The 16,374-nt window shown below is 36.2% G+C and overlaps 1 protein-coding gene and 1 pseudogene across 1 annotated transcript in view; both read right to left on the reverse strand.

Moving 5' to 3' along the window:
• Window positions 1-370: 370 nt before the first annotated feature.
• LOC109091652 (ERO1-like protein alpha) overlaps window positions 371-16,374 on the reverse strand; it is a 135,679-nt gene continuing 119,675 nt past the window's right edge. Inside the window, exons 2-4 of the mRNA XM_042766952.1 lie at window positions 1,277-1,396; window positions 614-640; window positions 371-474 (exon numbers count right to left, since the gene is read on the reverse strand). Of these exons, the coding sequence (XP_042622886.1) occupies window positions 635-640; window positions 1,277-1,396 (126 nt within the window). The 3' untranslated portion in view covers window positions 371-474; window positions 614-634. The remainder of the gene's footprint in view (window positions 475-613; window positions 641-1,276; window positions 1,397-16,374) is intronic.
• LOC109070044 lies at window positions 7,354-11,625 on the reverse strand (annotated as a pseudogene).

Consider the following 16,374-nt stretch of genomic DNA (forward strand, 5'->3'; position numbering starts at 1 on the left):
GCATCTCAGTTCTACAGACATTATCATAGTTTAGTTTTTTTGGCAATTTCACTTTTTCAGGGTAGAAAAATGGCAGTAATATTTATGAAAAGTTGAACAAAAAATAATTTACTGAAAAAGCATTATATTTCTCTCAGAGACAGAGAGACAAAAGGATCATCACAGGCTTTATATTCATCTCCATTCCTCAGAATCACAGTCCAGTATCATTATTGGGTCTCAGTGTGATCTTTCCCTTCCTGTTAATGGATTCTCTGGCCACTCCTAAATCCCATTCAGTCTTTCCCTTCACCTGCACCTCAAAATAAAATCTCCCTGAGGAGAATCCCTCCTTTCCCAGGACACAGGCACAGTAATCAAATCTCTCTGGTGTGTCTGGGAGATTCTGTCTAATGTCTCCACATCTCACTTGTTTTCCATCATCAGACAGAATGAGTTCAGGATGAGCTGTATCAGGATCCAGAGTCACATCCACTGAGAAAACACAGAATACAGATATTCTGTGATGCTGATGTTTTTAATATTTAATCCAGTGTTTAATCAGATTGTAGTGCAGTAATGAAGCAGTGAGTGTATGAATGTAAACTAGTGTAGTGCAGACAGCACACTGTACCTGCATACTGCTGCATCCACTTCAGCTCTGTAGAGACACATCACAATAAAACATCATCAGATCTGAAGCTTATATTTAAAAATAAAATAAACTACGAATATAAATGATATAAAATTAAACAAATATATTTTATTAATGAATTCCATTATAATAAATCATATAAAATATAATACATATATTAAATTATTAATAATATAAATATAAATAATAAAATACAATGTAGAATAAATATAATCTATTAAGTATTCTGAGCATTGAGAATAATGGCTAAAAATATATATAAATATTAATAGATAATAATAACAAGAGCAACAACATTAAAAGGACAGAAAAAAAGTCAAGAAATTAACTTGTTGGGTGTGTTTTTTTTTTTTTTTTTTACTTTAATAGGTGTTTAAGTGCACGAATCTTCATCAGTAACTGATTGACCATTTCATATCCGCATATTCAAGTCTCTATTTGAGATATTAGTCTGTACGCGTCAGTAAACAGCTCTGACATCATGCCACGTCTCCACAAACATGACTACGAATACAAGCCCCTCGTATTCATTCATCAGACCGTAAGACTGTGTAAAAAGATGCAGTCATTCATCTCTTTCTGTGCACAATCATCTTGCTTTCAATTCACATAAAGTCTCTGAGGGCTGAAGCATAAATTCACCTTGTAGTATCGGAAGAAGTCTCTCTCTGTGAGCTTGCGAATGTGAGGATAAATTCTGAAGTTGTTGAAGACGTCAATGCTCTCGATGACACAGAAACAGTCGTCCAAGACCCCCGTTAACTGCAGGACACAGAACGGATATTTAATTAACAGAAACAATAACAGTTATCACACATTTGATAAAAGCCCAAAAACTAATTATATCTCCATTATCCACCCATTCATGTGAAATAAACAGTAGCTTTGTGTTCGACTCTTACTGCTGATCAGGTGTTTGAAAATTGACCCCAAATTAATAATTAAAACGGATCAAATTAGTACAAGCCGGTAAAGCCTACACTTAATTAAATTAAATAATAAATAGCTTTAAAAAATAAAAATATAGAACTTTAAAATAACTTAACACAGAACAAAGCAGCAACAAAAATACATAAAATAAATAAATTCAAACATGAAAAAACACTTAAAATAAAGAGCAAACCAAGCAGCTAAATTTGTTTGTTTATTGAGTTTTTTACGCCACGTTAGCATCATGGCTATTTACATGGCAAGAAAGTTCAGTATCATCCATAAAATTTACATTATATAAAACATTTCAACTTAACATAAGATAGAAAATCTAAAATACATTTAAGTGGTACATTTTCAAAAATATTCCATGCAAGCATCTGAATAAAAGCGTTTTCTAGCAGCATCATAAAAATTTCAATTCAATAATATGCTTCATAGTCAAAGGAACTTTTCATGAAAGACATAAAGGAGGAACTCGCCTGTTATAAAAACCATGGGTAAGTCTTGAAGTCTACACCTAGTGAAGACAACTTGATCATGTCTGATTTAAAATTATAGAAGCTACTTCTTTTTATAGGGTTTATTTCATACAGCTTATTATTTTTATTTCCTCCCATTCTTTCTGCCACTTATTAGTTATATAAATTAATTACTGGTTTAAAATCAGAAGGTGGTATTTGACAGTCAGATATTTCCAGGTCAAGTGCATCCCTGGCAGCCGTGTCCGCTCTCTCATTTCCAGTAAGTCCAATGTGACTTGGAACCCAGCAAAAAATAATATTAAAGTTAAAAATCGAATTTGGTTAAGATTTCAACAATTATGGGATGATCAGTTTTTTAGAGATTCAAGTGCTTGAACACGATATCTAGACACAGACAAATAAAAAGTCCCGTTCTTGACCCTTCCTTCTCAATATTTTCTAGATCAAGAAGTAATGCTCGAGCCTCAGCTGTAAAAATAGAGCCTTGATCCGTCGAATGCCATATCACTCCTATCACTGCTGCTGCTGATGCACTGTTATTGGTCTATCATCCATACGTAAATGAAATTAAAACCATAGCAAAAAAAAACCCTGTTAGTATTCAGTTGGATGAGTTTCTATCTTTTTGTGCTGATTCAGAGTCCAAAAAATGGTTGGCTTTTCAGGGCAATAATAGAGTCCAGAGTCCAGGGAGGTACAGGGCAATAATAGAGCCGTTTTATACAATCCAAGTTGATATTTAAGTTCTCTAGATGTGGTTTAATCCATAAACCAAAAGGTCTAATATATGTCATTCTAGCTTCATATAAGTAAAGCCGTTCTGGTAGGAATACTGATAGATAAGATGGATTACTTCGATTTGCCTTGAGTTTGATCGCATATAAGGACAGTTTCAAACGCCTGTTTTGGAGGATGATTCTCCAGCTTCTATATAGAGGCTTTGTATTAGGGCTGGGAATCACTGGATACTTCACAATACGATACGATACACGATACATTGCTCGCGATACGATAATATCACGATATTGCGATAATCAATATATTATCAGTAATAACTCACAATATATCATGTTTTAAGAAATAAAAAGTTTTTTTTTTAATTAGTAAAATGAGTATCCATTTATTTATTTTTGGATGAAACAATAACAAAAACAACTTGTGACTTAGTTGCAACAAAACAGTCACAGACACTATTTTAGTGTAACATTGCTGCAATCAGTAGTAATACTATGTCTTCGACAAACGGTGACACCATTTGGGTTCAAAATAGCTGTAAGGCTGAGGACAGATTCAGTGTAAACACATACTATATGATTGTCCTTCATAAACATGAAACAGTGGCACTATTAAGTGCAAGAAACATAAACCTTTGGGCTACTGCTTTCAAATAAAAAATAAAATAAATATATCAGGGATAAAGTACATCTAAAATGTACCTAACTTAAAGTGCATCCAAAAATAAACATCTTTCAGAACAAAATAGAAAACAGCTTCATGTGATGTGTTTTATATGTTCATATTTTTCTTGAGAAAGAGGAGTTGGTCAGCATGTTCAGGAGTGAGTGAACTTCTTTGGGCACTGATGATATCTCCTGCAGTTGAAAAGACCCTCTCAGCTGCTACACTGGTCCCAGGAATACACAAATGCATATGGGCCAGCTTGGAAAGGAGAGGGAACACATGTTGCTGAGATTTCCACCACAACAGTGGATCTTCAGGGAGAGGCAGAGAAGGAGCATCTTGATATTGTTTTATCTCCTTCTCTGCAATTGAGGTTGCTGATGTAGAGACATAAGAGGTCTTCTTGCAGGTCTGACCAAGAAGATCAACAAGTGCAGACTTTCTTTTCTTTGCTGTGCAGGTCTCCTCTTCCTCTAAATCCCCCTGAACATCACCACAAGGCACTGGATCATCCTCTTTTAAAGCTGCAGCTTTTGACTGTAGTTTTGCATAAGTGTCTTGCACTTCTTCAGGTGACAGAAATAAAAGGGATTTAAATCTAGGGTCCAGGGCTGAGGACATGCGTAGGAGATCTTTTTCCACCTCTGATTGATATCTCTTTGAAAGGTCTTGATTGATGGCTCCCTTAATCTCTCGAACCAGAGGGGAATCTTCTTCAGTGCTGGTTGTGTCTCGCAGCAGTTGGGCATGAAGAGGAGCAACCACTGAAATGGTGGGATTCTTTTCCTCACACATGATATTTGTTGCCACAAGCATTGGTCTAAATGCTTCCACCATCTCTTCAGCACTTGAGATGTCATTCTCTGTCAGAGCACAGTCAGTCACATTCTTTCTCACCAAGAAAAAAAAAAAGAAAAAAACAAGGCAAAATACAATTTATTAATAAAATGTATATAATTATTGTTCTTTATTTTAAAGCAAATAAAGCATGAACCGTATGATGTAATCTAATGTTTTTATTTGGAGTTTATATATACAGTATATACCTTTTTAATATGTATAAAGTTTTTATTCATTGTTTATTCATTGTATCAAGCACGTTTATATCATATGAATTAGTATTTATTTACAAACTTATTAATTGTATACGATAAATTATTCACATTTATTACACATATAGATTACAACTTCTACATTGCAAACTTTTCTTACCTCTGGTGATAAGAGGGCAGCAAAGACAGCTGGCTGTTGCTCAAGAAACCTGGAGATCATCTCATAGGCACTATTCCAACGAACAGGCATGTCCGTGATGAGCTTGTGAAGGGGGAGGCCAAGGAGTTCCTGGTTTCTTTTCAGTGCTTCTGCTCCAGTTGTGCTTCGATGAAAGAATGTTGAGATCCTCCTAACTTTGACAAGTACCTTGGTAACAGCAGCTATTTTCAGCGCACGTTGGGATGCAAGATTTAAAACATGAGCAAAACATCTAACATGTTGGTATCCTGTTAAGTCCATTGCTACACGCATGTTTGATGCATTGTCGGTGACAACCACTCTAGCGTCAAGATTCCACTCCCCCACTGCGGCTTTCAGTACATCGGCAATGTGTGTCCCAGTGTGCGTTTCGTGCATTGCTCAGGTTTGCAGGACATATGACTTAATTTCCCAGTCTTCGTTTATAAAATGTACAGTGACCATTATGTAGGACTCTGTGGCTCTCGATGTCCATCCGTCACACGTGAGCCCCACTCTTTCTGCCGACTCGAGTGCAGACTCAACTTTAGCCCTGGTCTGGTCATAAAGTGCAGGAATCATTTTTTCAGCAAAATATTTCCGAGAGGGAATATCAAAGCGTGGCTCTAAGATATTCATTAAAAAGCAGAACCCTTCGTTCTCCACCTCGCTGTACGGACGGATCCCTTTACACATGTAAACAGCAATCCCATTTGTGATTGACTTTGCCCTAGCAGAACAAGGTGGTAGCTTTGCCTGGAAAAGGGTGTTTACGCCGGGGTGTGTCGGCTTTGAGCCAGCACCAACCACAGCTTTCTCACAGAGCTCCGGGTGATGCCGCGTGAAGTGGCTGTGCATGTTGGTCGTGTTTCCCGTGTAGCGGACTTTTGCAAAGCAGTTCTTGCATAATGCGTAGTCCTTTTCTAGCTTTGCCCCGTCCGCACTGTTATAAAATCCAAAGTAAGTCCACACTTGGATTTAAATGTTGATGGAGCGTCCTTTAACTTCTTGCTCTCACTTCTACTTTTCTCGCTTGACTCCACCATTTCAAGTGTGTGTACGTCTTCTTTTACGCTCACAACACAACAGCCAAACTCGCAACGCAAGTCTACTTCTGGAGAAGGGTCAAGGGATAATGAATACTATTAGAGCGTTTTATAACGGCTTTTAAGATCGATACTTGGCAAGAGCGCATCGAGAATCGATCGCGGGAGAAAATATCGCAATATATTGCCATATCGATATTTTGGCGCACCCCTACTTTGTATGGGAGCAGTCCTGAAGGCTCCTAAGGCCAAACGTATTCCTTGATGATGTATTGTATCAAGTGCTTTTGTATAAGATATCCTTGTCAGTCCATACACTATGCTTCCATAATCCAATCGAGATCTTATCAGAACTCTGCAGAGGCGTAAGAGCACATTGGAATCTGCACCCCATTTTGTTTTAGTTAATACTTTTAAAATATCCATAGTTTTGGAGCATTTTTTCCTTAAGGTTCAGTTTATTAACAAACATCAAACCTAGAAATTTGAGTTCTTTAACAATCTTGATAGACTCACCCTCCGTAGCTCTGGATCAGGATGCATGCACACAGTCTTTGTTCTAGAGAACTTAAATCCATTTTTAATTGACTAGTCGTTTATCTTATTTATGCATAACTGTAGTTGACGCTCAATTACGTTCATATTTTTTCCTCTGTAGCCTATACACAAGTCATCGACATACAAGCTACGAAAAATATGAGGTTCTATAACCTTGATTATACTGTTGATTTTGACACTAAAAAGTGTAACCGAGTGGAACACCTAGTTCTTGTATATGTTCATGTGATAAAGTGGTTCCTATTTGAACACGAAAGGTTCTATTAGAAAGGAAGCCAAGCAGCTAAATAAATAAGCGAATAAATAAAATAAATAAATAAAATAAATTCAAATAGTAAATAAACTTAAAATACAGAGCAAACCAAGCAGCTAAATAAATAAATAAATTCAAAAAATATAATAATAACTTAAACAAAGCAATCCAAGCAGACTGAATAACTTAAAATACATAAGAAATCAAGCAGCTAAATAAATGAATGAATAAATAAATAAATTCTAATAATAAATAACTTTTAAATAACTTAAAAACACAGAAGAAATCAAGCAGCAGGAAAATGTAGTTGTTGGTTATAAATAGCCTCCACGAAACTCCTGACCTGCTTTGAATGTAAAAGTCCAAAAAGTCCCAGAACAAACACAGACGCCTCCCAGAAACTGCATGTGTTCCCAGACATCCCTTTACAAACACAAACCCTGTTTGAAGTCAAAGTGTTCTTGCGGTTTCTAGCAGCTTGATGCAGGACTGGATCGGTGAGATTACGCTCCTCTGGGATCACAAGCTGTCAAACTCAACCAACTAACGCGTGGAAGTTCGACCGCGACGCCCCGCCTCCAAACAAAGAGACGTCACATGCAGACACGCCCACACGCGGCGCGCTGTAGTTCTTCACCGGCGCGCTCAGCGCTGTACTGAACGACGGAGGGAGGGATTAAAGACTACAAACCCCATAATCCCGCGGACGTCAGCGCATCAAGCGGACCAATGGGACAACACCACGGTGAATAACAGACTGTTCGCTTTCAAACGTATTTTAAACTTACGTCCATTTATGCTTTCTTTACTTTATTATTTTTAATTGCAACATTCATGCTCTGTGTCAATTTTTTATACGTGAATATAATACATGTAATAAAAACTGTATAAAATATGCCACAAATAAGTACTTAAATAAACTTGAAACTTAAATATCTGAGCATAATGTCTGTGATCTATGTTGATTAACTAGCCAGGATCACTGACAGCCACACAGACAGTTTTAAATCAAAATATAGACAAGAATATTCAATATTTAGGAACGTAAACTTTTAACAGAAAAGCACTTAAACGGCGCAGAAACCCGCAACGAACTGCGGACGTGATGACGTCACACCCGCGCGACAGTAGAACGTGCCAGAAATACTATGGCAACGGTAGATATAAGACAAGACAGATATAAAGCATGTAAAACAAAACAACAACATGCACATAAAAATATTATTTAAAAAAGAAAAAGAATTAAAAAGTGCTATAGGCTATAATTTCACTTTGTCAAGTAGAAAAATGGCAGGAATATTTATGAAAAGTTGAACAAAAAAATCATTTACTGAACAAGCATTATATTTACATTAAAAATATGGGATAATATAATTTAGATTTTAAAAACTGAAAAGCAAATGATAAAAAATAGCAGCAAATAATGTTTCCAGATTATTAACTATAAAATTCATTATTTTAATCTTGCATTTGATAATTGAGTAAATTCATTTATTATAACTGACAGGTGTGATGATCAGTGGGCTTGAGTTTTTACCTCCATGATTAAGGCCTGGGCTAAAAAATGGATAGAGTTTTTAGAGAAAGACTGAGCAGTGAAAGAGTAGATATGAGAGCTGGACTCCACATCATAAAAGGAGACCAGACCCTCCTCATAATCCACAAACACACCGACCCGCTGCGGCTTCACTCTCAGAGACAGAGAGACAGAAGGACCAGCACAGGCATCATATTCATCTCCATTCCTCAGAATCACAGTCCAGTATCCATCACTGGGACTCACTGTGATCACTCCCTTCCTGTTAATGGATTCTCTGACCACTCCTAAATCCCATTCAGTCTTTCCCTTCACCTGCACCTCAAAATAAAATCTCCCTGAGGAGAATCCCTCCTTTCCCAGGACATTTACACAGTAATTAAATCTCTCTGGTGTGTCTGGGAGTTTCTGTCTAATGTCTCCATCTCTCACTTGTTTTCCATCATCAGACAGAATGAGATATGGTTGAGCTGTATCAGGATCCAGAGTCACATCCACTGAGAAAACAGAGAATACAGATATTCTGTGATGCTGATGTTTTTAATATTTAATCCAGTGTTTAATCAGATTGTAGTGCAGTAATGAAGCAGTGAGTGTATGAATGTAAACTAGTGTAGTGCAGACAGCACACTGTACCTGCATACTGCTGCATCCACTTCAGCTCTGTAGAGACACATCACAATAAAACATCAGCAGATCTGAAGCTTATATTTAAAGGATAGAGTACACTATCATGTTTCTATCTGATCAGTGTGTGTATTGATGTACCAGTTAGTGTGAGTTTCTCATCTATAGTGTCCTTCAGTTGAGTCAGAGCTCTCCTCAGAGTCTCCAGACTCTCATCAGTCTTCATACTGATCTCAGGCCAGTTCCTGGTGTTTCTAGAGCTGCACAGGGATGAGTGAATCTACAGCAGGAGAGAGGAGAAATCCTTCAGCATGTCATATCCTGCATCATCATTGATCAGAGAGATCATGTTGACTGAACTGTAGGAGGTGGAGGTGATCTTCAGTGTGTGAGAGCTGCTCCAGCTCAGTGTTTCTCATCTTTAGCTCAATGATCTCCTGCTCCAGCTCTTCAATCAGCTCTCGCTCCTGTTTCTATCTGCTGCTTTCTGCTGCTCCTCCATCATCTCCAGCAGTTCAGTCTGATGTCTCTCAATGGAGCGGATGAGATCAGTGAAGAGCTCGACACGGACTGCTTTCTCCTTCTCTGTGTTTCTCTGGTCAACCAGGAGTCAACAAATTATGAGCAGTGTTTGCTAACAGAAGAATCTGTGTAACTATTGCTCATACATTATTATTTTTCACATACATAGGCTACATGTGTTTTCAGAATCCCTCAAATGAAGTATTAAACGTCACCCTGCACCCTGGACGAGAGCAGAACAAGCCCTGGACATTTTAGTTGTTGTTTTATTGGCTGTTGCTGTATATTTTAGTGTGATAGTCATCTGTGAAGGCTGTCACTCATTCGTTTGATTGTTTGTTTATTTTGTTATTGTTATGTCTTGTCAGTGTCTCTAAACATTAAAGTTTTTATTTCAATAATAAATATTAAAATTTATTTTTATTCTATTATTTTAAACTCACTTTTCTGACTTCTGCTGAGTGTTTGATGTCTTTGAATCTTCTTGATTCTTTTCTGGATCATCAGCTGCACGTCTTTCTGTGTCTTCATCAGTTCAGTCTATAGAGAGAACAACACAGACACGTTTATCATAACACAGATTAAACTCACAATATGTTTTCATAATGAACTTTTATTTCACAACATGAAATAAAATCTGATTCCTCATGATATCAGTCCTTTAAAAGAATAACAACGTCTACCTTCTTCTCTTGACTCTCCTCTTCTATAGGAACAGTGTTGTGGTTCTTGTGGTCTGTCTCGGTGCAGAATGAACACACACATGTCTGATCATCTCTACAGAACAGATCCAGAGGTCTCTCATGTTTCTGACATATATAGTCCTCCAGATTACTCACAGGATCCATCAGTTTGTGTTTCTTCAAACCTGTCACTCTCAAATGAGGCTCCAGGTGAGTTTCACAGTAAGAGCTCTGACACACCAGACACGACTTCAGCGCTTTCAGCTTTCTTTCCTCACAGAAGTCACACAGAACTTCAGGCTTTTTCTCAGGACTTTTCTTCTTACAGTGATCTACGAGCTCTCGGAGTGTGGTATTAATCTTGAGATCAGGTCTTTGTTTGAATGTTTCTTTACAGTATGGACAGCTGCAGGTCTGGCTGTGGTCCCAGCACTTATTCAGACAGATCTTGCAGAAGTTGTGTCCACATGGAGTCGAGACTGGATCAGTGAACACATCCAGACATACAGAGCACTGAATCTCCTCAGACAGTGAACTCATGGAGGATGACATTACTGGAAAGAGACATTATTTAGGATTAGTGTGAACTCCTTCAATACTGTTTATGAAGAATCCCATGATGCACCTCATGAAGCTGGTTGAATGTAAAGAGTGTTTAGAGACAAAGAGTGCTGAAGAAACTCAAATATAAAGAGATCATGTACAGTCAGCTGGTTATTATTGTAAAATGAACCCAGACAAGCTGATCAGAACCTAAATGTTAAGCTCATTACATAACCACTTACCTAAATAAATAAATAAATATATGTACAAGAATTATTCTGGTTAAGCTGAAATTATTTGATCTGCTTTACATTCCTGAACTGTACATATTCAATATTATAAAAGAAAAGTCAAAGTCAAAGTGTTTTTCTTAGTTATTGACTTACATGGAGGATCCTGTTCAATACTCTTTCTCCTGGTTTTTCTTGCTGTTAGTGAAGATTCTGCCATTGTTCTTTCCCTCTTAAAGCCTTTCAAAGAAAAATGATAGTTTAACTGGTTAAAATGTGAGAACTGATAGTGATGGAAACACAATCATTCGTTTGAAACAAAGTGAGTAAACTTACTGAGCAATCTGAACTATGACCTGCTGATTAAAGAAAGTACAAAGTACAAGCTCTATATTTTCCAACAAACATATATATCTCCTTATCAAAAATTAGATTAAACTTTCCACAAAATATATTATATGATCATAAGTTATTGTGTAATGTAAAAGTGATTTTCAGCTGCAGTGAAGCAGGATTGTGTTCAGTTTGTCTGCAGGTCATTTACTTCCTGTTTTACCTGTTTGTCTTTATGCCGCGTGACAAAATGACAGAAACACCAAACTTTGTTCAATCTAATGACATACTGTTAATACAATTCTGATATCATTTCAGTGCAGTAAACAACTAAAGTATCTGAGTATTTGACACGCTTAAACCTGCTTGTGTTCAACTCATTCCAGTCTGACATAAACCCTACTAAACCAGACCACTGCCATCAGAAACCTGTTCAGCACAATCTCTCTTATATTTCTATCACTTACCTGTGAGTATCAGATGTGTTCACAAGGGTCTCTGAACGACTCAATATTCTGTTGTTTAAAGAGTTCTATGGTTTCAGGTGTTCATTTTGTTGTTGATCAAGTTAGTTTCACTTTCTCTGAGTCTCTCACTGAACTACAGTGATGTCAGAGCTCCTCCTGTATTCACACATTTACATTCATGTTGCTTCATGTGTGTCTGTTTGTATGTTTCTGTCAGCGTACGCAATTACATATCGGGATTTATTTTAGGCGTTTAAGGTTTTCTATGGGAGGAATCGCGTAATTAAAGCTGCGTTCGTGAGTTTGGTCTTTTAAAAACACTATTTTAAAGTATTAAGCCACATGAAGCGTTTTTCTTCTTCTTTTTTATTTTTTATTTAATTTTTTATTTTTTTTTTAGTTCCATCACATTCAAATTAAGGCAAAAAGTACAAGGCAGATATAAGGCAATGTCGTAAAGTTTAAAGCATGTAAAACAGAACAACAAAAAAAAACATAAAATGAACATAAAAATATTATTTAAAAAAAAAAAGTGCTATAGGCTATAATATTAGGGAAGTTACATACATTTGAAAAGCTTTAGAATGTTTATTTTTATTAGCTTCTTGTTTTGTGATCTCATATTGGAAAAGGTTTCAAAATATAGACTACTTTAAGATCAGTGTTACAAAAGATAATATATGATGGTTTCTTTTGAGTTATTTTTGTTTTATGAGTAGCCTATAAAACTTTGCTAAAATAATTAAAAGATTAATAATCTAATTTTGTTTTTCAGAAAAATATGGGTTTTGAAAAACGTTCAGTGTTTTAGGCGAATTCACAGAAAACTTTCACTTTTTCCTTCATTAAGGGCAGAAATGCTCAGTGTTATGAGCAACAAATAAATAACATCAGTGGAAATGAACATATAAAATGAATGAGCACACAAAAAAGTAAGGTCACAAATGATAAATTACGTAAAAATGACCATTAACTTGGAAATAACTGACCATAGTTCGCTGAAAAGATAAAAAGAACAAGAGGCTAGTTTGTGATTTCTGTGATTTCTCATGTGACCAAAGAGAGGCACTTTCACTCCTCTAGTGTTCAATTATATTAATCATACTTCTGTGAGCTGTCATTTTTTTTCCCAAACCACGTCTTTTGATTTTTCTGTAAAAATGATCCTACGATCTTATAAATTCAGCAGCATTGACCTTAAACAGCAGAAAGCAGCGCTTTAGGAGATTTGATCTGAGCTCTTTGCAAAAGAAAAGATAAAGCAGTTAGGATGTAATACTGTCTGTGTTATTTTTAATGACACCTAATAATATATAAATAACAAATATATAATAACGTCTCGGTTACGTACGTAACCCTCATTCCCTGATGGAGGGAACCGAGAAAGATTGCTTCAAGTCTTTCCTATTTGTTCTTTCAGCTTGGCAGAACGATGGGGAAGCGAGCTTTAGGAAAAGGTTGCTACGGAGACCACATCCTACCCGTAGGGAGGTGACATGTGGCGATATTGATATGGACTGACCCAGGGGGCAGTACTACATATGGAATGGGTCTCTGAGGCAGGTCCTACTTTAGAGTAGGGAAGGGAGTGGTAGAAACCTTGGGCACGTATCCAGGCCGGAGTCTCAAGACAACGTGAGAGTAGGCCGGCTCGAACACAAGGCACTCTTCACTTACCGAAAATGCTTGGAGGTCCCCTACCCACTTGATGGAAGTGAGCATGACCAGGAGCGCTGTCTAGACAGGAACTTCAGCTCGACTGAGTCAAGCGGCTCAAAGGGACCCCTCTGAAGTCCAGCCAGAACAATAGATTTTCGTTTTTGTGTTTCAGAGGAAAAATCAGTGTTAAGGCATCTCTCCATTACAGACTTTTCTGAAAGAAGAATTTATGCAAACGAGCATAAAATGCTTTAAAAACTTTAACAGCGATGTCTAGAGGGTATTTAATAGATCTGCCTCCCACGTAAGATTTTTCTAGTTACTAGTCGTTCATTTGTCATTATTCAAATAATCGCAGGTTTATATTAAATTTACATCTATAATCCATAATGAGCCTTAATATATTCCGCGCTCAAACACATGCGTTTAAGTTTGCCACAAAGCACAGGCAGAAGTAATAATTGTGAAAAAGGAGACATTTTAAATATATATTAATAAACAAATGTTTTCTTGTCGGCTGCAAGAATAAATTCACAGTGCTGACTCTCTCCACATGGACGCGGCTTTAGAGAGGGGGGTGCAAGAGAAATAAAACCCTCACAGATTACATAATGCTTTCATTCTGAATTGATTCGTTTAAAAGACATTTCAAGCTTTCTGTAGATATATTTCTCATGTATGTGAGACACCACAATTTTCAGTTAATTCATTATCAGGGAAAATGCACTCTGATATTTTACACACCTGAGTTTAAATGCGGCTGCAATTTTATTTTTTTTACTTAAATTATATGAAAGCAAGTAAAGAAGGCCCCCTTTAAAATCACTGAAGTTGTCAATTAATGAAGCTCTTTTTTTCATCGTGTGCATTTTGTTGATTATAATGAGAGAACTTGAGTTTAAACGTGAGGACGATTTATTAATCACTCCATTCTTTAGAGTTTCAATGATTTAGTTAAATCGTGCAGGTTTAATTTATTCGTTTCTTGTTTTAATTAGGCCTAAATAATGGGAGCGTAATTATACAGTGCCTCACGTTTTACTAAAATAAAGAAAATAATTCATAAAACATGCAACAATTTCTTAATCAGTGTACAGACAAATATATTTTTCCCCAAGAAGTTATCTGTCAAAATAAAGGACAGGTTACGAATAAAAAAATGCATGTTGTTATATTAAAGGAATTTTAAAATATAAATTAAAATATAAGCCTAATATATGAGAATATTGACCTTTTGGATATTAATCCATGTAGAATAACATAAAACATAATCCTAATAAAATATAAACAACAATAACCTTTTAACAATACAAAACACAACTCATAAACCATAAATAATACTGCACACCTATTAAATGTATCAAATCTAAAATATAGTTTAATACCAGCTTAGAGAAAATATAAGCACAGGCTCAGGCACAGGCTTGATATTTATCCTGCTTGAATTCGTTCTAAGAAACGCACATAACTTCATAAGTACCAAACTTTCATCTGTGAATATTAAATATTTTAATTTCAGTGCTTTTCTTTCATTTTCCCCGACTGCAGCCGTCAAATGTAACACTTCGGTGAGGCAAAGCTGACGTCTATTTGCAAAAATGTGCTTTGATGCGCTTGTTTGATAACTTGTGATTAAAGTTAATGTGTGATTAAAGCGCCTCTCAGCGGTCAAAAGCTGCAAATGCACTTTACAGACGCGGCGGCGGTAGAACCACCGTTTTGGTTGGCCACCTACTGTAACAAAAAAAGAAGCCCAAAGTCTTAAAATACGTGTTAAACATTTGTCGTGAAAGTAAACATTTATCGTTTTGCATAATTTTAATGAAGTGATAAAGACCTGGAGAAAGTCTGTCGTACGTTTTATTGGCATATTAAAAATAATTCTAACATTGGTAAAGGATATGTCCTAATTATTTTCAAATTTACATGTGGTAAACAAAAGCTATAGAATAATATGAAAATATTGTGTATAATAATAATAATATGAAATAAATGTTTCATGACCTTCGTTTGTGATGTTATGTGATATTTATTGTGCATTGTGTGCTGCTGCCTCACTCCTTATAACAGAAAGATCACAGCACATCTCAGTTCTACAGACATTATCATAGTTTAGTTTTTTTTTTGGCAATTTCACTTTTTCAGGTAGAAAAATGGCAGGAATATTTATAAAAAGTTGAACAAAGACTGAGCAGTGAAAGAGTAGATATGAGAGCTGGACTCCACATCATAAAAGCAGACCAGACCCTCCTCATAATTAGGGTTGGGAATCGTTAGAAATTTTCCGGGTTCCGGTTCCGGTTCCGCCTAACGGTTCCGATTCCATTAAAATCATTAAACAACAATTAAAAAAAATAGTGGTAAGGAAAAATGCACAATACTCAAATACTCAATGCTCAATACTGTTTATTACTTACGGTCAACTTAATTTAAAGGTTGTCAATGTCAAAATTCAACATATATATTACAGTATACAAATTTTCTGGTTCTGATTCCATTTAAATAAACTATTATTATGTTTTTTTACTATTTTACCTTCATTGAATGTAGTGTTGCTGGAAGGTAGTAAGTAATGTTGAGTAATGCAAGTCCATCAATCAGCACATGCTTCAAAGTTGATGCTTTTTACACTATCAATAACATTCTGCTTTTCAGGCAGGAATAACGTTGGCCAAATAGTCCCTTGAGGGCTAAGACACTTGTTCATTTCCCTAAATTAATGAAATATAAACTGTTATACTTATAACCATGTATACACACACTCCATAAAGCCCCTATTTTACAAATAATAATGCAGTCAGGAGATGCTGTGATGCAGTGAGTGGTTTCCACATTTTTAAACATTTAAAATGCATGAAAATAAATATTTTGTATCACTTTGTTTATCACTCTTGAAATGAGCTGTACACTAAATAATCTACCCTCATACTTACATAACAATAGCAGTCTATTTATTTAGTGGACCAAGTTAAAGTCAGTATGAATATTAATGACAATATGGGGACAAATATAATGTAATTTTGTGGCGGCAGTTGCTGCACGCTGCTGGTACATGTACAGTCAGACAAAACGACGTGCACAGTTATCAAAGGCGCGAGTGCAGTACAGGAAACATGTATTCGACAGTTAAAGACATGACGCGGCGCGCGTGTCTGTGGAGTGTGCGTCATTAGAAAAAATGTGCTCAGTAATTAAAGAGGCAGGGTGACTTTCTGTATTTGGTTTGTGACATCCTT

Source organism: Cyprinus carpio, chromosome A11 (genome assembly GCF_018340385.1).
Source record: "Cyprinus carpio isolate SPL01 chromosome A11, ASM1834038v1, whole genome shotgun sequence".
Classification (NCBI taxonomy): Eukaryota; Metazoa; Chordata; class Actinopteri; order Cypriniformes; family Cyprinidae; genus Cyprinus; species Cyprinus carpio.